Source organism: Fundulus heteroclitus, chromosome 24, assembly GCF_011125445.2.
Source record: "Fundulus heteroclitus isolate FHET01 chromosome 24, MU-UCD_Fhet_4.1, whole genome shotgun sequence".
Lineage (NCBI taxonomy): Eukaryota > Metazoa > Chordata > Actinopteri > Cyprinodontiformes > Fundulidae > Fundulus > Fundulus heteroclitus.
Window position 1 is genome coordinate 5,998,400 of NC_046384.1, and position 22,629 is coordinate 6,021,028.

Here is a 22,629-nt window from a genome sequence, read left to right on the forward strand (position 1 = left end):
CACTGCAAAAACGGAAATAAAAATAACTAAAATGTTCTTAAAATGAGTGTATTTTTCCTTGATTTGAGCAGGTAAATAAGATGCTTTGCCAATGGAATAAGATTTTTGCACTTAAAACAGGAGCAATTCATCTCCATCATCTTATTTCAAGTGCATTATATCTAATTATCTTATTTTAGGGGTGAAAATACTCATCCTATTGGCAGATAATTTGATTTACCTGCTCAAATCAAGGACAAATGCACTAATTTTGTCCTTGATTTGAGCAGGTAAATCAAATTCTGATCTTTACTTATTTTTGGTTATGTTTTTGCAGTGCATAACAGCTGAGGATTTAATACTTAAAATGATGTAGTCAGACCGAAATATAAGGTTATGTGTAAATGCTGGTATCTTAAAGACAAAAATGAAAAATATACCAAGAATAACATCATTACAAAACATCAAATTCAGGAAGAAACACAATTTTTCAACGTTAAACTTAAAGAAATACTTAACAGCAGTTAATATATATATATACAGTATGTTAGAACAGTGCAAAGTACTTCCAATAACAATATCTACTGTTTACTGTATGATCATTTAACCTCCGAATGACTCCACAAGCTCAAAAAGATAGAAAATAACATTAAAGTAACAAAGCTTTAAGTCTCACTTTAATATAAACTAATATAAGTATGTTCTGTGTTTGTGAAGTTACTCACAGCACATAGAGTAAACAGATGTTTTACTCAAATAAGAGAAGTGATACTTGAGTAAAAATATGACTCAAGTAAAAGTAAAAAATAACGTGCACTCCTAAAATGGACTGCCCCCCCTTACACACACACACAATTTGTATACAATCTGTATAGATTCTGTAAATCTTATCTGCCATTATTTATCTTGTATTATAAACCCACTAATACATATATAATCATTTTCCTAACATTCCTGTATATTCTGTATAATCTGTGCATATAGCTCCCATATTTATATTTATACACAACATTTTACAGTCCCCTACTATTACTTTTTACTTATACATACACTTATAAATAATGTTTATATTCTGTATAGCACTTCTGGATAGATGCAAACCACATTTCGTTGCTTTGTACTTGTGACAGTGCAATGACAATAAAGTTGAATTCTATTCTATTCTATTCTAAAAGTAAATTTTGCTCAAAAATGTACTGAAGTGAATGTAACTGAGTAAATGTAACTAGTTACTACCCAGCTCTGGGAATTAATGAGGCTGAGGACTCACCGGCTGATGGATCTTCTTTTCAGGTTCTTGCTGCTCTGATGGTTTCCTTGTATCTCACAGCGGATAGTGCAGCATGGAAGGTTTATCTCTTTCTGTTCGGTTTATTTTCACTTCCTTAAACTTGTGACATATGATCCCACTTTATTACGTTACACTCAACCATGTCTCAGGGCTACCTGGAGACATTAAATGCTGCTGAAGGGAGATCTGCAGTTCAGCTTTAAGGCGTCGGCTGCAGCCGTTTCATAAAACTGAATAAATGTGATTTTGTCTTCAAAAGACGATGAAGGTTCAGCTCAAAGAAAACAGGAACTGAGAGTAAAATTCGTTAGGAAATCACGAGAAATGCAGGAATCAGAGTTATTTCACGTGTAAATATCACATGCTGACAAAGACTTTCACTTTTAAAAATCCATCACTTTCAAATGAATCCACAGTTCCTGAAAGATCAAGTGGCACGTATCATATGTCAGATTGAAACTAATCCGTCTAGATTTAATATCTGGACCTTCCCGCAGCGAACGTGGCCCTGAAATGACTCTCACAGACCCATCTGGATTCATCAGCCTCTGTCCTGAACTACAACCAGGAAAACTGATTTATCCATTTAGCCCAGACTCAAACTTTAGACGCTTGTTGAGTATAAAACAACCTTTAATACCAATTTACAGGAAAATAAATCTCCCCAGACAGAGAAGGTTCCGGTCTGGCCATTAGTGAAGGGTCCAGGTTTCCTTTGACTGTAGATCTGATCCTGTCTGTTTGGACCCGTCTGTCTAGGTTTCTGTTGTCTTAAGCACATAAATCAGACTCTTCGTCAGTTCCTCTAAAATCCAAAACCCATTGATTTATTTTATTTCTCCACAGATTCCCCTTAATCCAGTTTGACAGCATCTAGATTTTATCTGATTAATCTCCACTGGAGTAGATGAAAGGAGAGGCGAGCTCTAACCCTTCTAGCGTGTAATCTTTGATGCCGCTGTAAACCCAGTCAGCATATTCCAAGGCACAGAGAGGAAAACCAGGCTTTTGACAGCGTTTATGTTTTATAAGCAATTAAGATTGGACATGTAGGGCCGTGTAAGGTTTGCAGACACCGGCAAAAACCTTGTGGCATTTTAAAGCAGAGGAGCAGAGATTCCACTTTTTCCAATCACTGCAGAAGCACAAACAAAAAAAAAAAAGAAAAAAAAAGACACACCCATGTTTAAACAACCCAGCTTTTAAAAGCATCAGCCTGTACCATCTCTAATTACATGGGTGGAAACATTTACAACATTTACATTTGCTATTTGGGAAACAATCAACTAAATTAAACCTCTAGAGGAAAACAAAACAAAAATCTGTCACATCCATCTTAAACAGATTAAAGATAAAGAATAATCCAAATCCAAACCAAACCCAAAACACCTCCCCTCCCTCTTAAGGCAGTATGGATTTCCTTTTATGAGGCTAATTGGAAACACCAGGTCCTTGTCAGCATTGCTCATGGGCGCGCTTCCATGGCAACACCTGACCAGGTGACCTCAAAGAAAAAGAGAGTGGTGAGAACAAAAGAAATAAGTTCTTAAAGTTACATGTATAAAGACAAAGACTTAAACCTTCCCCAAATTACAATTTCTTTATTAAAAGACAGAAAATGCCCGTTTACAACAATAAGTGAGGGGGTAAATCCCTCACAGGCCGGCACGTTGGAACCAAAGTGGTTTGGTGGATGAACAACACAGCGCTGGACGATAATTCAATAACGATACATATCGATCGATTGTTTTATATCGATGAAAGAAAACAAGGGTCAATAAAAAGTTCAACAGAACAACAATTTTCCTTCTTTTTGCATTCTAGCCATGTAGATTATTATTACAGTCATTACATCCTCCAAACCAATCACAACGCAGACCCAGAAACGCCCCTCCCCCTTCATAGAGTTCAGACTAGAGCACACGTTGTTTTTAATGTTTTTTCAAAAACTTGTAGTTTTGGTAAAAAATAAAGTTGGTTGAATAAAGGGTTGAGTTTAAATTCAGTGTTTGTGCGTCTTTATCTAAAAATAAGTCGCTAAGCAACAGCATAAAATGGCCAGGGCTGCACTTAAAATATATGCTTTGAATTTGTTAATTATCGATATGATTTATATTTTATCAATATGCTTTTTCCTCTATATCGTCCAGCCCTAGAACAACATGCATCATTCCAGTACAGAGCCTTGGAGTTGGCCGTGAAAACATGGGAAGGTGGAGTTCTACTGTCCGTCCACTAGAGGCCAGTAAAGTCCAGCCAGTAGGAGGCGTGGACCACACCTCCCTCTGGGCTCTGAGGAGGACACATGCAGCCCATGGATGGGCATTAGCGGTGTCACCGACCTGGTGGTCAGGCTGTTACTGGAGCATCCAAGGCAAGGCGAGGTTATTCATGAGGCACTTCTCAGTAAGGAGACGCTCCAAAGCGAAGAAGGTCCGCAGACACAAAGTCGTCTGGGAAAAGCAGCCAGAAACGTAGACTTAGACAACTTTATTTGTCATTTTGTGTGTACACTACAGGGTGCATACAGGACGACATTTGGTTGCATACAGCTTATAGGAGTATAGTCAGATTCCAGGTTGCAACATTGCAACATAAAGCGCAGCAGTGAACATAATGTTAACGTTTAACAGTGCAGGAGAAAGACAGTGTGCCGTCACATTGTGCAGGAGAACTTACAAACCATTTTTAATGTGCAAAATAATGGTGCAAAAAGGCATTTCCGTTGTGTAAAGGGAAACTAAGAGTCCGGCGGCATTTGTCGTGCCGCCGATGTACAGATGTGGTGCAGAGTCTGATTTAGAGTTCAGCAGTTCAACAGTCTGATGGCAACAGGGGAAAAAGCTGCTGCAGAACCTGGTGGACCTGCAAAAGAGAGACTCTGCAGAAGCCTTCAGCTTCATTCGGGTGGCTCTCTCTCTCTCAACCAGAACCACAGACCGGCTCAACAGAACCTCCTGCGAGGAGCCTGGAAAGAAACGAGGAAGCGGCTCACGTTCCCACAGGCAGGCGGACATGTCTGAGGCGACTCAGGTCTGAGGAGACAACGTGGGCCCAAGATGCTGGTGGACTCCTGAAACGTTGTTCTCACAGGAACACGAGGCCGGGGGACATCTGGAAGCAGTCAGGGGCCAACGCTGGGCTCCTTTCCCCCCCCCGCCACCGTTCCTCAGGGCCCTGAAATCAAAGGAGGAGGCAGAGCGGGTTCTTTCTTCAGCCACAGGACAGAGACGGCTGAGCCTCCTCAGACATGCTGCATCAAACACAACAGATGAGAAGAGACCCAAACTTTGTTTTGGTTTGTTAAAGTCAGCGCTTTCCCACAATGCACTGCACATCTAGCCTGTTTGCTAATCCAGCTGTTTTTAAAAAAAATACTTGCAGGGAATACGGTGTTTTAAAACAAAAGAATAAGATTTTAGTGTAAGAAAAGGATTTTTAAACAGAAGCCTTTTTATTCTGATGGACGTGTGCAGATGATGGGTAAATAAAATAAATAAAAGCGATTTCATGTTCAGAACGCCTTTTTTTCGTCTTCATAGTCATTTAGTCAGTTTCCCATTTAAAAAAAAAGCACACTGCAAAACTTTAACTAAAAATAAGTTAAATTTACTTGAAATTAGTGTATTTGTCCTTGATTTGAGCAAGTAAATAAGATGATTTGCCAATGGAATGAGATTTTTGTACTTAAACAGGAATAACTCATCTTATTTAGAGGGCAGAATAACTAATTATCTTTTTTTAGGGGTCAAAATACTCATTCCATTGGCAGATAATTTAATGCACCTGCTCAAATCTAGGACAAATACGCTCATTTCAAGAAAATTTGACTTATTTTTAGTTCTGTTTTTGCAGTGCAGACGCTTAACATCAATTATATCATTGATGTGAGAATTTTATGAAAATAAAAATTCTCAAACCTTTCAAACCGAATTTAAGAGTTTAGTTTACACATATTCACCGTATTTAATGCACCAATGAAAATAGAGCCACTGGGTTATTCCAGAAGAACAAACAGCGTTGAGAAACTTCAATAGTTTGTAGTTTTTTAACTTTGGTCATCATAACAACCAAAGTTTTTTTTTTTCAGCTTTGGGGTGAAAAGCTGTGACTTTCTCACAGAGTCTCAGTGAGCTCTCAATGAGAGGGCGAGTTCAGCACACCTGCTGCTGCGCTCAGGCCTTTTACTTAGTGGAAAGGTATGCAGGTTTTTTTTTTCCTCTCTGTGGCCCCCAGCACCTGATATTTACTCCAGTCAGGAGCCCCCCCCCCCCTGCAGAGACATCAGCCCAGTCACAGACTGCATGCAGTCACATGATGACTTCCTCTAATTGACTAAAACTTTGTATAGCTTAATTAAATTGAATTTTAAATCCAACGTCCTTGTTTGGACCTTTTAATTCTGGCAGGTTTTATTTTTGTTTTTTTGGGTTTTTTTTAACCAAAACAACAGTGAAAGAAATGAGAAATCAGGACTGAACTCAATCAGACATCAGTGTTTCATGGCTGGCAGCCGCAGGTGGGAAGTTTTATGTTGTTTTTTTTATACGGCTTTCTGCCAAATACACCCAGAGAACCCTGGGTTTGATCCACATGCAGACGATTTAGAGCGGCCTGTAGATACACACTGCAAAAACGGAACTAGAAATAAGTAAAATGTTCTTAAAATCTGTGTATTTGTCCTTGATTTGAGCAGGTAAAGCCAATGGAATAAGAATTTTGCACTTAAAATAGGAACAATTCATCTCAATCATCTTATTTCAAGTGCAGTGTGTCTAATTATTTTATTTTAGGGGTAAAAATACTCATTCCATTGGCAGATAATCTTATTTACCTGATCAAATCAAGGATAAATACACTAATTTTAAGAACATTTTACTTAATTTTAGATCCGTTTTTGCAGTGCAGAACATGGACCAGAAGGCTTCACTGCAAAAATTAAACTAAAAATAAGTACTTTTTTTTTTAAATTAGTGTATTTGTCCTTGATTTGAGCAGCTAAATAAGATGATTTGCCTATGGAATAAGATTTTTGTACTTAAAATAGGAATAACTCATCTTCATCATCTTATTTAGAGGGCAGAATAACTAATTATCTTATTTTAGGGGTCTAAATACTCATTACATTGGCAGATAATCTTATTTACCTGCTCAAATCAAGGACAAATACACTTGTTTCAAGAAAATTTTACTTCTTTTTAGTTCTGTTTTTGCAGTGTTCAGCAGCAGGAAGCTGTAAGAACGGCGCACGGTTTCCCAGAGAGAGAGATGCATTGTGGAGCGGAGGATCAAACCCTCATTCTCCTGAAAAACGTTAAACCAGTACTTTAGGAGAAACTTTTGGTCAGCTTTGCCATGACCATAACTTTATATAATCGCTTCAGTTTTAAACAGGAACGCTGCTGTTATCTACTGCTGACTAATATATTAGTTACAGATGACTTCCTTGTAGGTAATGCGGGTTTTCTTCGTTCGACAACGTGAACGTCTGCTTCTGAAGGCTGAAAGTGTTTCGAAACAGCTCAGCGTATTCCCTTTAAAAGCAGCAACCAAGGTTTAGCGGCCAGCTGACCGGCGGTGTGCAGCGCCTTTTTTCTACAACCCTGATCACTGATGCTTTGGTTTCTGATATTAACGAGTCGAAAGCACAAGAACAGTGTAAAATATTAGCATATTTGTAAAGCTAACTGTAACCAGCTCGTCTGCACTTATCACAGATCCTGAGGGAGATTCAGGTCTGGACTTTGACTAGGCCATGCATATCCTAAAAAAATTATTAATCACATAGTATGTAGCTGTATGTTCAGGATGGTTGTCCTGCTGGAAGGTGAACCCGGCCTCAGGTCTTCTGCCAGGATTGTCCTGGATTCATCTCCATCCAGACCATCGCTGACCGGCTTCCCTGGCCATGCTGAGGGAAAGCAGCCCCACAGCATGATGCTGCCACCCTCACGGCGAAAACACACTAGTGGGAAAAACGGCACTTCATGCTTGACAGGAAATAATCATTTGCCGTTTTCTGATAAAACCTAAAATCTCCCCATCAGTCTCACAAACCTGAAGGATATTTAAAAGACTGGTCAGCGCTTTGACTTCTCTGTGAAGAGTCGCTTTCGGCTCCATCTAAGCCACAGGTGTCAAACTCAAGGCCCGCGGGCCGAATCCGGCCCGTCAAGGTAAATTATCCGGGCCCTCAAGAGCCAAAAAAAAGGCATATCATGTCATAAAGTAGAGACATATATCCTTTTAAAGAGTATAAAGTGGCTAAAACTGTGCCTCCTGTAAGTGTAACTCACCCCAATATCAACTTTTCTTGCAGATAAACTGTATAAACTTGGCCTAAGGGTGCTATTTTTATGTTACTGTGCATTTTTATACTTCTATGTGAACTGGAATGAGATTATGAAATGAAAAGTATCGTCTATACACGTGCAACCGGCCCTTTTCATGACTTCATGACGCCAAAGTGGCCCCATATAGAAATGAGTTTGACAGCCCTGATCTAAGCCAAAAAAAAACAGGGTTTGAACTGGTGCTGATCGAATTCAGAGAAGAAACGTAAAATTTTAAAAATTAGCGCTGATTCAGCAACTTCTCCCACCTGCATAATGTAGCCATAATGTAGCACAACGCGCCGCCCCCTGATGCAGTGGCGCCCTGGGTGAAGAGTCACGCCGCCCGCATCAGAATCACACTACTGAGATTAAACTACACTTTGTTTACTAATTACAGGACTTCTGAAGGCAATTGCTGGCGTTAACTTTTATTCAGGGGCAACAGAATGAGAGAAGCTGCATGAAAATGCATCATTTACTTTTTCCACTGGAAAACTATTAAAGTCATCAATGTGTGCAGCAGTAAAAGGACAGAAACGGTGAAAACCTGAAGATGTGTGAACACTGTACGTCAGTGCTTGAAGTTCGGAAAAGGCAGAGAAAGGAACCAAGCCTGGGAGGAGAACTGTTGGAGATGTTCAGACCCTCCTCCAGGAACAAGCTCTGTCCTGCCTCCTCCTCCTCCTCCTCCTCCTCCTCCTTCATCTCAAAGCCAGTCTCCAGAGAGCGCGGCGCACATTTCAGCCTCTCTTCCTCCAGTTGACAGAGAGGTCTGCGCCGCTTTTGCAACCTCTCCCCTCCACCTCCGATGGGCCAGAGAGACTGAGTGGCTGCCGCTGCATCTGCCCGCCCTGCACATATGGATTGTTGCGCCTCGGCTTCGGTTCTGGGATGGTTACGCATCGTGCTGCTTTGGGCCGCGCAGTCAGGAGCGCTTGCACAACACGGTAGGTGCAGCGGAAGCAACACCATGCATGCATGCAGCCTTACACTGCAAAAACAGAACTAAAAAGAAGTAAAATTTTCTTGAAATTAGTGTATTTGTCCTTGATTTGAGCCTGTAAATAAGATTATCTGCCAATGAAATTAGTATTTTGACCCCTAAAATATGATAATTAGTTATTCTGCACTCTAAATAAGATAATGGGGATGAGTTTATTCCTATTTTAAGTACAAAAATCTCATTCCAGTGGCAAATCATCTTATTTAGCTGCTCAAATCAAGGACACATACACTCATTTCAAGAAAATTTGACTTAATTTTAGTTTCATTTTTGCAGTGTACGTCTCAGACACCCGATCCACACTGCAAAAATAGAACTAAAAATAAGAAACATTTTCTTGAAATTAGAGTATTTTTCCTTGATTTGAGCAGGTAAATAAGATTATTTGCCAATGGAATAAGATTTTTGCACTTTAAATAGGAACAATTCATCTTCATCATCTTATTTTAAAGGCAATATATCTAATTATCTTATTTTAGGGGTAAAAATACTCATTCCATTGGCAGATAATCTTATTTACCTGCTCAAATCAAGGGTAAATACATTCATTTCAAGAAACTTCTACTTATTTAGTTCTATTTTTGCAGTGCAGAACCCGGTGGCATAGATAATAGGATCAGGACTCCTGCACACATGTCTCCTCGCCTCAGATGGTCTTTAAAAGAGGCAAGAACCCGGTTAAAAAAGTGTTTTTAACTTATTTGGAGGTCAGAAGGTCTCGATCCCTGTTTGGGTTTGACCAAAACAAACTTTGAAACAATTAGCTTCGGTAAAATAAGGAGTCTCTTGACCGGTTTTAATTGAATGAATAAAGCCCAGTCCTTCACACGGTGTTAGGCGGACTTTGTCTCAGTACAGAACAGCTCTGCAGCTCCAAACACGAGTAAATTTTAGGCAAATTAAAACTTTTCTGCTGAGCTGTCGTCAAAAGGTTGAAGGTCTTCGTCTGCAGGTCGTCCCGGAACAGATCAAAGCTGATAATAGTACACGTTAAGTGGTGCTGGGGGGGTCCCGGCTCATGAAATGAACCCGTCCTGCAGGCCTGTTGTGAGAACAACAAACTTTCCCGAGCCAAACCAAAGTTTAACGTGACTCTGGTAACACAGCGGGACGAGTTGGAGTAATTTTCTGTGACCCGCGGGGAGCAATAACTGTCTGTCTGCGAAGCTCAAACTAGCAGGACTTCAGACAAAATTAGGATCAGATGACTTTTCTGCAGACTGGAACGGGTTCAGCGCATATTTTGGTCTAAGCAGCTCTTTAACAACTTGTTAAAAACTCCAAATTATCAGCGGGAAAGTATCAGAAAGGATTTTGTTCAGTCGTCTAAAAGCATAAATCAGTTAAAAGATTGTATCTACTTGCCCCCAGAGGTTAACCGTCATTAACCACATTTTATTGGTTCAGTTTAACCCGCCACACCCAAGCCTGATCACTTTCTGACCTCTGGAACCAAGGCTGCAGCCTGAAGTGACCCAATTCTGATTTTTTTTGCCCATATGCGACCTGGATCTGATCTTTTTATGACAGTCTGAACAACACAGATCAGAATTTTTCAAATGCGACCCAGGCCACTTGGATATGTGGTCCTGAATCCGATACGTATCTGATCTTTTCAAATGCGACCTGTGTCTGTACGGCCGGGTCGCATTTATCCGACCTGTACGTCACCGATACTCGACAAACGTCACTATTCTGCGTCCTGCTATGCAGAAGCGGGAAGAAAGACGACACCCATAGCGGACTACAATGAGAAGAGCAGTCAGTGGAGAGAAAGCTCCGGTTAGAAAATAAATTAATGACCGCAAAATGCGCGCCAGCAGTATAATCCATGTTTACTTCCGCAAACACTGAGGACGCTTGCTACGTGTGACGTCATCACGTCCTCGAGTGCGCATGCGGGACACTTCAGTTGAACGCGTTCAGTTCACACAGGAGATCACATACAAGTCGCATATATTTGGAAATGTGAACGGACACGCAAAAAAAATCTGATTTCACAAAAAAATCAGAATTGAGCATTAAGACCTGCAGTGTGAACGTAGCCTTAGTTAGCGCCTTAGCGGAACCTGCCTGACAACACGAAGTAGGCTAAACGATCCCAAAAAGCAACACAATGCGGGCCTAAAGAAGTTCAATTACAGATGAGAAACAAAGTTGTTGACATGTATCAGTCTCTGAAGTCCTTTCTAAGGCATTGGAACGTCAGAGAACCACCCTTAAGAACCGTTATCAACAGATGGAGAGAACATGGAATGGTGGAGAACGTTCTGAGGAGAAGCCAAAGAAAATTACTCGTAGAGAGCATCAGCTTCTTACCCTGGAGGTCACAGAAACACCCAGAACAGCATCTAAAGCTCGGATATTTTCTTTAAAGAACATTTATAAAAGGTTGGACCTGCCATCTTGGAAACATTAACCTGACACTTTCAAAGAACTATTTATTATTCAGTATTTTATTGTGTATTCAACCATTTCCAGCAGTTCAGCAATCAAATGCACACATCATGTTTTAGGGTCTGAACAATGTAAGATAAAACCGCACATTAGGATGAAAGGCCTCGAAGGTTTCTTAAAGAAATTATTTGGGTTCATTGATTTCCTTTTTCTCAGTCTGGATTTTATTTTCTGCGTATTTCCAGAATGCAGAAAAAAGATCTGCACTGCAAAAACGGATCTAAAAACAAGTAAAATGTTCTTAAAGTTAGTCTATTTGTCCTCTATTTGAGCCAGTAAATAAGACCATTTGCCAATGGAATGAGTATTTTTACCCCTAAAATAAGATAATTAGATATCCTGCACTTGAAATAAGATGATGGAGAGGAATTGTTCCTATTTTAAGTGGAAAAATCTCATTCCATTGGCAAAAAGTCTTATTTACCAGCTCTAATCAAGGACAAATACACTCATTTCAAAAAATATTTACTTATTTTTAGTTCTATTTTTGCAGTGTGGAAAAGTTTCTTTCACTTGGCTCGCTTCATTTGGACGAGGTCACTATGAGGGTGCTCCCCAATCGGCTTTAGATCAAGTCACTGGAGATTTTTGGACCTATTTACTACAAAATGAAAAAAATAATGGTTAAATTTGATGGAGGAGAAGGAGAAACTGAAGCAGTGTTGCAGGTCGGCCTATAGGCGAATGAATGAGAGCATTGGACACCAAGTATCCACTTTTTCTCCTACCTTATGCATCATTTTCCATTTTCTCTGACTCCTAAGTGAATAAGTCCAGCATTGAGACAACATCAGCTCATTTATGTGTCGGCTGAAGTAGGAACCTTTCGACTTTCTTGACCCAAAACCAATCCTAACCTTAAATTAACCCCAACAAAACTGCTTCCCTCCTGAACCAGCCGACAAGCCCCCTGGGAAACAGACCCAACACTCTTATCTCAAACCAATCTTCGTTCCCGCACATCTGGGCTGCTGGCGGCCCCCGTTTCTCTCTCCGGGGGTCTGGTTCATTAGCCCCCCCCGCCCCCTCCTCCTGTGGAGCCACTAAGCCAGGGGGTTTAGCCAGCCGACCCAATCTGGTCGACACTCATCCTCCCTGAAGACGTTGGGTGTTTAGACAACCTCTGACCCGGCGTCTCTCCAGCGGAGCTTCCAGACTGGCTGTGCGCTCAGAAGGGCGACAGTCTAAACAACAGCGCTCGCTTTAAAGGAGCTGTCAACGTGACAACCGGCCTTGTTTGGGGCCGGGATCACCGGCTGTGGCTGTGTTCCGTCGCTTCGCAGCTTTCAGGGGTTTTAACACATCCTGGGCGTCTTTACTCCAAGTCAAACAAAGGAAACAAGTCCACTTGGTTTGTCCCCTCCGCTGACAGCTTTGACCGTCTCACTCAGCCACCTCGGGACATCAGAGGGTCGTCTTCACCGTGGGTTACAGCCCATTTGGTCTGAGCATCATTTCCTGGGGCGAGCTGAGAGGAATGTCTGTTATTCCTGGGAACTCGTGTCACCTGAGGGGGTGAGAAGGAAACTTCCTGCTCCTCAAATCAACCCTAATTCTGGCCCTGAGACATTCGGACATTCGGATGTTAACTTGTTGCTCATTTAAGGAACATTGAACATGTGCTTGCCAAACAACTTTAATGCCTGGACAATCGTTGAGTCATTGCAAATAAAGCCCAGCCATCTTTCTCAGTGACTTCTGAATGTAGTTTTTGTTTCTGCCTAGGCTGTGTAGAGGCTGATATTTTGCTTTTTTGTGCCCATTTCTGACACGTTTTCTCTTCATAAGAGATGGAAAAGTTTGACATTCCTACTTACCGACTAAAATTGGTTGTGTACTTGTTGCAGGATCAAGTATTTCTCCATGTCCAACGTTTTTGCAAGCATTTAGAAATCGGTTTTGTTCATCTCAAGGTCCATCTGGCCTTGTGCAAACCCAAAAACAACGACCTACATTAAACTCCAGCAGTCTAACGCTACCATCCCCTAATTGTGGAATAATTCTCCAAAAGCCTGAGAGTGCATCAACACCAGCTCTGATTATGTAATTTATTGTTTCTTTCTCATTTGAAGGCATCTCCAGGCTGCATCTGGCACAAATTAGGTCCAGATTGGACCCTGTGTTCTGGGTCCCTGGCATTATGATGAACTGTTTCTCTGAGTGTACAGAGACACGAACTTTGGTAGCTTGCAGAAGTTGGGCCTATAGTAGCCAAACCCAGACGTTCTCTTCCTGGAGTCGATCCAGCCCATTCAAGTGGATCCCTGGGTGTTTGCGGGCCAGAGGAGATCTATAGCCCGTATAGTAAACTCTGGGTTCTGTTCCCAGTGGGATGTGCCAGTGAACAACTTCCAGACGGTAGGGGGAAGCTTGAGATGGACACACGCAATAGACGGATCATCTTAAGAAATGTTGGTGCTGGACCCAACCTTAGAGATAAAGTGAGGCCAGGAAACGGGCTTGGTGTAGAACTGCTGTTCTGCAGCGGCAAACGGACTCAGTTGAGTGGTTTGAGGCTTAGACTCAGCAAAAAACACATTTTACCACCAGGTTAGACAACCAAAAGGAAGCTGCTGGGCGAAACTTTAACGCACAAGTTGCTGGTACCTCTAGAAAGGGCACTGGAGAGGGTGAGTGGACTTCGTTAGGCAAAACTGCGAAACATGCATCGCCTGGAGGTGGATTTGTCATGACATTGTCTACTCTGGTGAGAAGCTTAAGTGGCGATATAAAGAAGGATCGCTAAGCTATTTTGTTGAAGTTGTTCCAAAGAATTACATAGGGAACATTTTACTGTGTACTAGATTCATTTTACTGTAATAAATACATTATTGTGCTTCTTATTGGCAGCTATGCCATCCACGGGCATAAATGGAGACCCGCATCTAGCTAAAATCTCCAGAAAGAGCGATTTGTTCTCTTCCGGTGCAGTCCAGCGTGACCCGTCCAATGTGTTTAAAGGTTGTCAAAAGACCCAGAGCCCTCCGGTGTGCGTTCCCCTTCAAGAAGCTGTTCTAGAACCAGATTGCAGTTGATCCGGGCAGAGGATGTCGGGCAGAGGAGATCGCCATCGCCTTTGGAGTTTTATTTGTATTACATTCTGGATCTGCATGAAACCTACTGTGAAGTTATCCACCATGTTGGATAGACAGATGCCTCCATTCTGAAACCAATTAGATTCGTTCCTAATACCACTAATCATGCCCTCCGATACCTCAGTTTGACTGTCTAGGCCAGGGCTTCAAACTCATTTTGGTTGAGGGGCCGCATTCAGCTTAATCTGATCTCAAGAGGGCCACACGAGTAAACTCATTGCAAGATTAAATAGAACTAATAAAAGTGGACTTGTTGTTGATTTTTATATTAAATTCATTTCACTTTTACACAATATATTATGAATAACCTCAGCGTTTTTAAGAAAAGTATGTGCAATTTCAACAATACTTTTACTCAGTTAAACATTTACTTAAATGCATTATGCATAAGAACTGATCACAGTGATTGTACAATGTTGAAAAACATTTATTCACATTTTTTTGTACTTAAAAACACTGTCCTGCATGACAAAATACATAAAACAGATAATAATTATGAAATGATTTAAAATCAATTTTCCACATCTGAAGCTCAGTGCTACCATCTGCTGATTAAAACACAGCGCCCCTCGTGGACAATATAGGAACTGCAGATTTTCAATTAAACAAAGTACATGTGTTTATTCAATAATTGTTTTATCATTCTCTTCCTTTTATCTCCTCTTTCTTTCACCTTTTCCTTTTTTCTTCTTGTTCTTCCTTTCCTCTCCTACTTTCCCATTGTAGTGTCCATATCATTTGAGATATTCCCCGCATGAATCATAATAAAACTATTCACATTCATAAATCAAGCGGAGCACTATGGCAAAAGCAGTACTGCTCCACTTGTGAAAGTCAAATCTGATTAGCTCTTTTTGGCATTAAGACAACAATTCTTATTGCCACATAAGGGGTGTCAAACATACGGCCCGCGGGCCGTATGTTTGACACCCCTGATCTAAGCCATTTTCCTCCAAATGTAATTGTTTCCACATCAAATTACATCTAAATTGAAACATTCCTTTGTGTGATCAACCCACTTGTATCAACATGGACTAATGTAGAAGCCAAAACATGTTAACTAAAACCAGTTGTATGTATTTTATATCCCAAAGTTGGGATTCCTCTATGATATGGTGGCGGTCCAGTTCCTGATTATGAAACACGTCTGGGCGTGAATTAGACTTTAAAGAAACGCATCCGGTCACATTGAGTTTCATCACATTCTGGCTTTTCCCAACGCTCTCAGCAGGATTTCATTTACTGAACATTAGGAGCCCAGATGTTCAACCGTCTAAAAAAAAATACACAACAGCCCTGATGAAGTCACTGATGGGAGAGAAATAAAGCCCCAATAAAGCCGTAGAGTCCGAAATCCATGTGCTGATTTCCTCGTGTTCTGGTTTGTTTTGTCTGTCATCATCAGATCCGTCCTGTACAAGCAGAACCGCAGGACTCTGGCGTAGATAAAGAGTTCAAGGAAGGGATTGTAGGTGGATTGATTCTGATTTAAGATTATAAGCATCACCTTTCACAGCTCCGGAGTGTTACCCTGGAGGACACCGGATCTTACGCAGCCCATACCGCAGCGTCGACTTTGACTCCACAGAGATCCAGAACACGGCCATCCAAGACCTGATCTGCGATCACTCGCTGTTTCCCGGCTGGTACCGGTTCCGGATCAACGGCAAGCCGGCAGAGATGCCGACCAGCTGCGTTGAGGTAAGACATTAGAACTGCAAGAATTGCTAAGGACTCAAACAGCAGGCCGTTACGCGGAGCTACTCATAATTTTATTTATGTAGCACCAATTCATGAAACACGTCATCTCAAGGAACTTTCCCAAGTCAGACTCCATCAGATCCTCCAGGTTGGTCAGAAAGTTTCCTCTCTAAGGAAACCCAGCAGGTTGCATCAAGTCTCTCCAAGCAGCATTCACTCCTCCTGAAAGAGCGTAGAGCCACAGTGGACAGTCGTCTGCATTGTTGATGGCTTTGCAGCAATCCCTCATACTGAGCATGCATGAAGCGACAGTGGAGAGGAAAACTCCCCATTAACAGGGAGGAAAACCTCCAGCAGAACCAGAACCAGGCTCAGTGCGAACGCTCAACTGCCTCGACCCACTGGAGGTTAGAGAAGACAGAGCAGAGACACAGAAAGCACAGAAGCACACATTGACCCAGGTGTACTTTCTATGTTAGAGAAGACAAAGCAGAGACACAGAAAGCACAGAAGCTCACATTGACCCAGGAGTACTTTCTATGTTAGAGAAGACAGAGCAGAGACACAGAAAGGACAGATACTTACATTGACCCAGGAGTACTTTCTATGTTAGAGAAGACAGAGCAGAGACACAGAAAGGACAGAAGCTCACATTGACCCAGGAGTACTTTCTATGTTAGAAAAGACAGAGCAGAGACACAGAAAGCGCAGATGCTTACATTGACCCAGGAGTACTTTCTATGTTAGAGAAGACAAAGCAGAGACACAGAAAGCACAGAAGCACACATTGACCAAGGAGTACTTTCTACGTTAGAGAAGACAAAGCAGAGACACAGAAAGCACAGAAGCTAACATTGACCCAGGTGTACTTTCTATGTTAGAGATGACAAAGCAGAGACACAGAAATCACAGAAGCTTACATTGACCCAGGTGTACTTTCTATGTTAGAGAAGACATAGCAGAGACACAGAAAGCACAGAAGCACACATTGACCAAGGAGTACTTTCTATGTTAGAGAAGACAGAGCAGAGACACAGAAAGCACAGAAGCACACATTGACCAAGGAGTAACTTCTATGTTAGATGGAAATAGCAGGTGATCTGTCTTCCCCAGATGATGTCACAACTAACAGAACGCCAGACCAGGTGTACCTTCTATGAAGAGGTACACAGCGTTATTAAGAAGTGCTCACTCTGGTCCAATATGCCTCCCCCCCTTCGTCTGGGAACCATGTTGGGACCCCAGTGGGTGCAGCTTTCCCACCCGTCGAGAGGCAGCATCTCAACCTAATGTCACAATTAAGAGCTATTGGTTAAAAACGGCCAAAACTGCGTAGACTGTGAAAGCCAAGATTTCTGAACAGCTCAAGCCACTGCAGACGTTAACGTCGTCACGGTGCTTATTAAGTCGGCAGACTGCTTTAATTAGCACCTTCGGCCCAGGCGTGAGCAACAACAACCTCCTCCTGCAGATAATGACGGGTTCTGCTGCGATCCCCTCTCCTCTCCTCCTGCAGATGAACCGCTGTGGCACCCAGGCTCCCATCTGGCTGTCGTTGAAGGACACCTCTCTGCCGGGACCGGGCCGGGTCCGCCAGCTCTCCGCCTGCGCCACCTGGCAGTTCTTCCACGGCAGCGCCAAAGACTGCTGCCTCTTCCGCATCCCCGTCACGGTGAGGAACTGCGGCGACTTCCTGGTCTACTACCTGCAGCCGACGCAGGGCTGCATGGGATACTGCGCCAAAGGTGAACACCGTGGGGGGGGGGTTCTGTGTTCTTGACTCTGACGATGGCCAGGTAGCCACTTAAACTCGTGTCTTAGTTGCTCCAGAGTTGGGATCCAGGGTCTGCCTGACAGGAGAAGTGGAAGTCGACGGTCAATGCAAAGGTATGGGGTTTTTTGGAAAATATTAAAATGCATCTTTTGCAAGCCACTCCTATTACTGGAAAACACCGTAGAGCATATGTGTTCCCAGCTCCGGTGCCGTCTTTGCCGACCCGACCGGTGATCACCGCAGAGCTGGTTGGACACAGCGTCCACCTCCGGTGCGCCTTCGTCCCGCCGCCCTGGAGCCGGACGCTGGGCTTCCAGGTGGTTTGGGCCAGACACATCGGCAACAAGATGAAGGCCGAGATCAGGCAGGAATCCACGCTGAAGCCCTTCTCCCTGGTGGAGATGGATGGCGTTCACTTCAGGCTGGGAGAAACGGTAATTCCCCCCAGACTGTGCTGGGATCATTGGAGGGAGGGGGGAGCACATGTGCGAGGCTCCGGCCGTCGAGCGGACAGCATGAGACACGGATCACTCTGACCCCGCTTTAATTTCTTTGCCATGTTTGGGCCTCAGAAAGTAAAAGCAGGCGGCCGGCGTCTCTCAGATTGAGCTAGGAGAGAGCAAGTGTAAGGTGGAGAAGTTAAATCAGACGCAGCTTGGGAGAGCCGCGATGCATGTGGGTTTCATTTACCTCGGCTGAAAATCTTCACAGTGGATTCCAGGGAAGCTATTGGAAACAGGCGGATGGTGGACGACACCTTTTCCGAAGGCAGATGAGCGTTAGAGAACATCACAACAAGCGGAGTAGCCGAACCGGAAATGGAATAATAATGGAAAAGGGCTGAGGCTTCATGAGCAGGAAATGAGGACACGTTATATATTTACAGCTTCCCACTGAGTGAGCCCATGACCACCTGCAAGGGCAACACGCATATCTGGAACAGAGTCTAAACCCACCGATTCGGCTAGTTTTATGCTTTAAGGTTGTTGTTTTTTGGCAGAAGATTTTGATCTGTGTTTTTACTGCTTAATTGTTTAATAAGACTTTTGGAAAGGAACTAGAAGATTAGTACGTCTGGTTCATATTTCCATCTGCATCGCACTTGAGAAGTACGATGCATAGAAACGCGTCCCACTGACTGAAAAAAAGGAAAGATATTAAAGAGTATGGAAGGGTAAACTAAATCTATACTGCAAGTAAAGAAATAAACAAAAAATTAAAGGAAAGAATTTATATGGCAACAAAGGGATGGATCTGAATAGGAGGGATAAAAACGACAGAGGATAACCAAACGAAGGGAAATGGGACAAGGAAAGAATATAAGAAGCAAACAAGGGGCTATGGAAAGCAGGCTACATAAATTCAAAATATAGAAATAAACATAAAAAGAATAAGAAAAAGGAAAGAATAAGCAGCAAACAGCAGTTGAGTGCAAGGAAACATAAGTAAAGAAAATAATAAAAGGGAGAATGTGGAAGAAAAAGGAGAAAAGGAAGGTAAGGAAGGAAGAGGATGAGAAAAAGAAAAGTTAAACAGAGAAAACAACAGTATTTAACAGTATTGAAGGGAAAATATAAGAATTAAAGGAAACTTTAGTATTTTTATTACTCCTTTCATCTTCTGGCTGCTCAACTTTTCTGCTAACTTTAGTTGAATAGTTTAAACAAACAATCGGACGGCTGAGGTCGCCCCTGCAGGACAGGATCATCAGCCACGTTTTAAATCTTGAGCGACGATGGATTGTTTCTTGTAAAGCGCAATCTGAGCAGAAAGCATGAAGGAGATCATCACACGTACATCTTCCAGCTGGAGTTGCCTCAAAGAAGCGTTCGACTAGATCCAGTAAATGGTCTGTTTCCTGTTTCCAACGATAGCGGTCACTGATTTCCAAACAGCCAGCTCTCATTTGCTGGAGGAATTTGTGAACATCAAGTCGTTACATTATCAGCATTTCTCTGTTCAACTCTGACAAATCTTTTGCTTTTCCTTGCAGTTCTCGTGCAGTGTGTCAGCTTTCAAAGTTAACGCCAACAACACCAGATCCTCCGCAAAAGAAAGTGAAAGTTTCTACGCTGGACTGAAGGTACACGTTGGGTTCTTCCAAGTTCTCGGCGATAAAAACGACTTCTTCGGCAGCTAAACTCTTGATTTTCCTCAGTTTTCTCCAGACTCTCTTCGTATAGCGGAGAACAACAAGGAGCATGAGGTCACCGTCCACAGCACAGTTCCCATTCGCTGCTTCAGCTCCGACCCTGGCCACCAGTGTGGAGTCCCTCTGGCTCTGAGTGTCCAGGACCCAGGTCAGATCGGTTAGGATAGGCAGGATAACATCTGCATATCATCTGTTTTTTCAGCAAGTAAAGGAAATAATGCATAGAAAATTATTTTAAAAACTTTGGCAGTGAATAAATCTCACTACAGCACACAACTGACCAAACATACTCCTACATAACATGGTTTTAATTGGATTTTTTTTCCCAACAACCACCAAAGGAGAGATCACAGGAACTGATTGTATCCAGCAAAACTACCTTATTAAATTATTGTTGAGTTTTTGGGGCAATTAACCAGCTGCAGTTAAATGCTTGTGCGTTTATTAAGGGATGTTTATAAATGAGGAAGGTTAATAAAAGGAAACAAAGTTAAATTGGGATGAGAACCTAACAACGGCGCAATCTCCAAGAAGAGTACGCAAATTAAGGCCGCCTCCTGTACAGCACCCTGTAAAGATATGTCCACTTTTGAACATATCCATTGGTTCCTGCCTTGACACTGACCTATCAAAACGTCACTCAGGTATGCTGGTGAAGATTCTCAGTCATCCAGGTCATGGTCATTCCAAAAAACGTAAAAAACAAAGCAACTGGACTTGTTTTTCATCGTTGAAGACGTTTTGCTTCCTCTCCAGGAAGCTTTCTCAATTCAAAAAGTCTGGAGTAATGTGGAGTACCAAGCTTTATACTACTGCCCAACAAAGGCCTTGTAATGGCTTAGATAACATGCAAATTCAACCGTAACAGGTCCACCCCTTAGAAATGGGCGGTTGTTGAAGCCATTAAGCCAGCAGATGGATTGACCTGTTACGGATTGACCAAATTCAACCGTAACAGGTCAATCCATCTGCTGGCTTAATGGCTTCAACAACCGCCCATTTCTAAGGGGTGGACCTGTTACGGTTGAATTTGCATGTTATCTAAGCCATTACAAGGCCTTTGTTTGGGCAGTAGTATAAAGCTTGGTACTCCACATTACTCCAGACTTTTTGAATTGAGAAAGCTTCCTGGAGAGGAAGCGAAACATCTTCAACTACGAAAAACAAGTCCAATTGCTTTGTTTTTCACTCACAGATGCTCCTCTATGCAGATGATGTCATACTTACAGAATATGTGACCTGCCTGAAATTAAAGCATAAATAAACTTTTGTGTGACAAGAAGATGCTACAACACTTCAAGTACAGGTCTCTAACTCTCTGATGCAACTAGTGGCACTGTCCAAAGCTGAATGCAGACATGCAATGACAACACCTCAGCGAGTAACTTTATGTGATGAAGCTGCCGATGTTCTGGTGGATGCCTCGCTTCACCTGGTCGAACCATTAGCTCAAGATATTTAACTAGGTAACCCCAATTTTGGAAATATGTTAAATCATGGCAAAAAAAGATGCAGACTAGGTTGCAAGAATAGCCCAGATATCTCTATTGTGACCCAAGGAACAATGGAGGGGTAGCAAACATGAACGGTAGTCTTAGCACCAGACCTCCAGTTTCATACGGGACAAATTGCAGCAACTGAACCTCAACTAGTAGGCATTATTTTTTGGTCCACTGGTAGTTTTTATGAATGGACCATTCTAACCAGATATTTTCCACTAATTATGCTTTATAAATCTCTTAAGACCCGAGAACTTTAGTCCAAACATATGCTTTTAGAGACATTTGAAAAAAGCCACAGAAGTTTCTCTTCAAACGTATGTTTGATCAACTGTCAATTTATAGCTCTTTCAGGAGAAAGAAAAACATGTGTTTGAGGAGAAACTGATCATTTTCAGGCATGAAAAAGCCAGAAAAATTGACTGAAATTATTGAGTCTCAAGTGGTTGAGGGACAATAATGGGAGTGTCAAAGTGCTGCTTATGTCAGGTTAATTTACTTCATGTTCAATGGTGAAAATGCCCTTTTAGTTAAAAAACAACCACTATTGAATCGCCTTGACACGTTTAAATATCTAAATGAAAAAAAGGCAAAGAAAGCAAAAATGTATCTATATATTATCATAAAAGGGTCAGTAAACTGAAAAAACGGGAATCAAAAAAGGCAAGGCAAGGCAAATTTATTTATATAGCACAATTCAGTACAAAGACAATGCAAAGTGCTTTACATGATTAAAATATAGCAAAATAAAACAGAATAAGAGCAAGTAGGAATAAAATATAGATAGAAAATAGAACAAAAAAGTGGTGATTCAGTTAACTAGGACAGTTGAAGGCAATTTTAAACAAAAAGGATATTTTTGCATTTTATTGCTAAAAATGAAAGCCTTAAACAAAGACTTTTTACTGGTACCCATGTTTTTGTGTTATGATCCTGTAAATCATCACATCAATGCCTGCTGAGAAGTCATGATTATGCTCCAGTAGACATCTGTGCCGTCTGTCAATGCTAACCCAACACGGTGTTGACATCCACAGACAGCCTTAGGCATGAAGTCCCCAATGTGGTCCTATCTGCCTGCCAGGTGGAGATCAAGCCACAAACCTGCAGCAACAGCACCTGCGGCAGTGCAACATTTTTCCTCACAGCTGTGACAGATTTCACACGTGATGGGAATCGACTGAGCCTGGTTTCTGCCTTGCCTGGACCCAATGCACCAAGACTCTGGAGGAGCTATACCCCAACATCTCTGAAGGTGAATCTACTTTTATCATGACTATGTGGGGCTGATTCTTACAGCAATTCGTTTCTAGGTTAAAACCCCATTGACGGCCTTTTGTATT

The 22,629-nt window shown here is 42.0% G+C and overlaps 1 protein-coding gene across 1 annotated transcript in view; it reads left to right on the top strand.

Moving 5' to 3' along the window:
• The first annotated feature begins 4,285 nt into the window (after window positions 1–4,285).
• The window catches only part of si:ch211-246m6.5 (von Willebrand factor D and EGF domain-containing protein), a 44,954-nt gene continuing 26,610 nt past the window's right edge, over window positions 4,286–22,629 (top strand). The window contains 10 exon segments of the mRNA XM_012851685.3: window positions 4,286–4,303; window positions 8,181–8,430; window positions 8,433–8,552; window positions 15,677–15,861; window positions 17,378–17,606; window positions 17,683–17,748; window positions 17,837–18,069; window positions 19,629–19,718; window positions 19,794–19,935; window positions 22,324–22,541. Coding sequence (XP_012707139.2) covers window positions 4,286–4,303; window positions 8,181–8,430; window positions 8,433–8,552; window positions 15,677–15,861; window positions 17,378–17,606; window positions 17,683–17,748; window positions 17,837–18,069; window positions 19,629–19,718; window positions 19,794–19,935; window positions 22,324–22,541 — 1,551 coding nt within the window.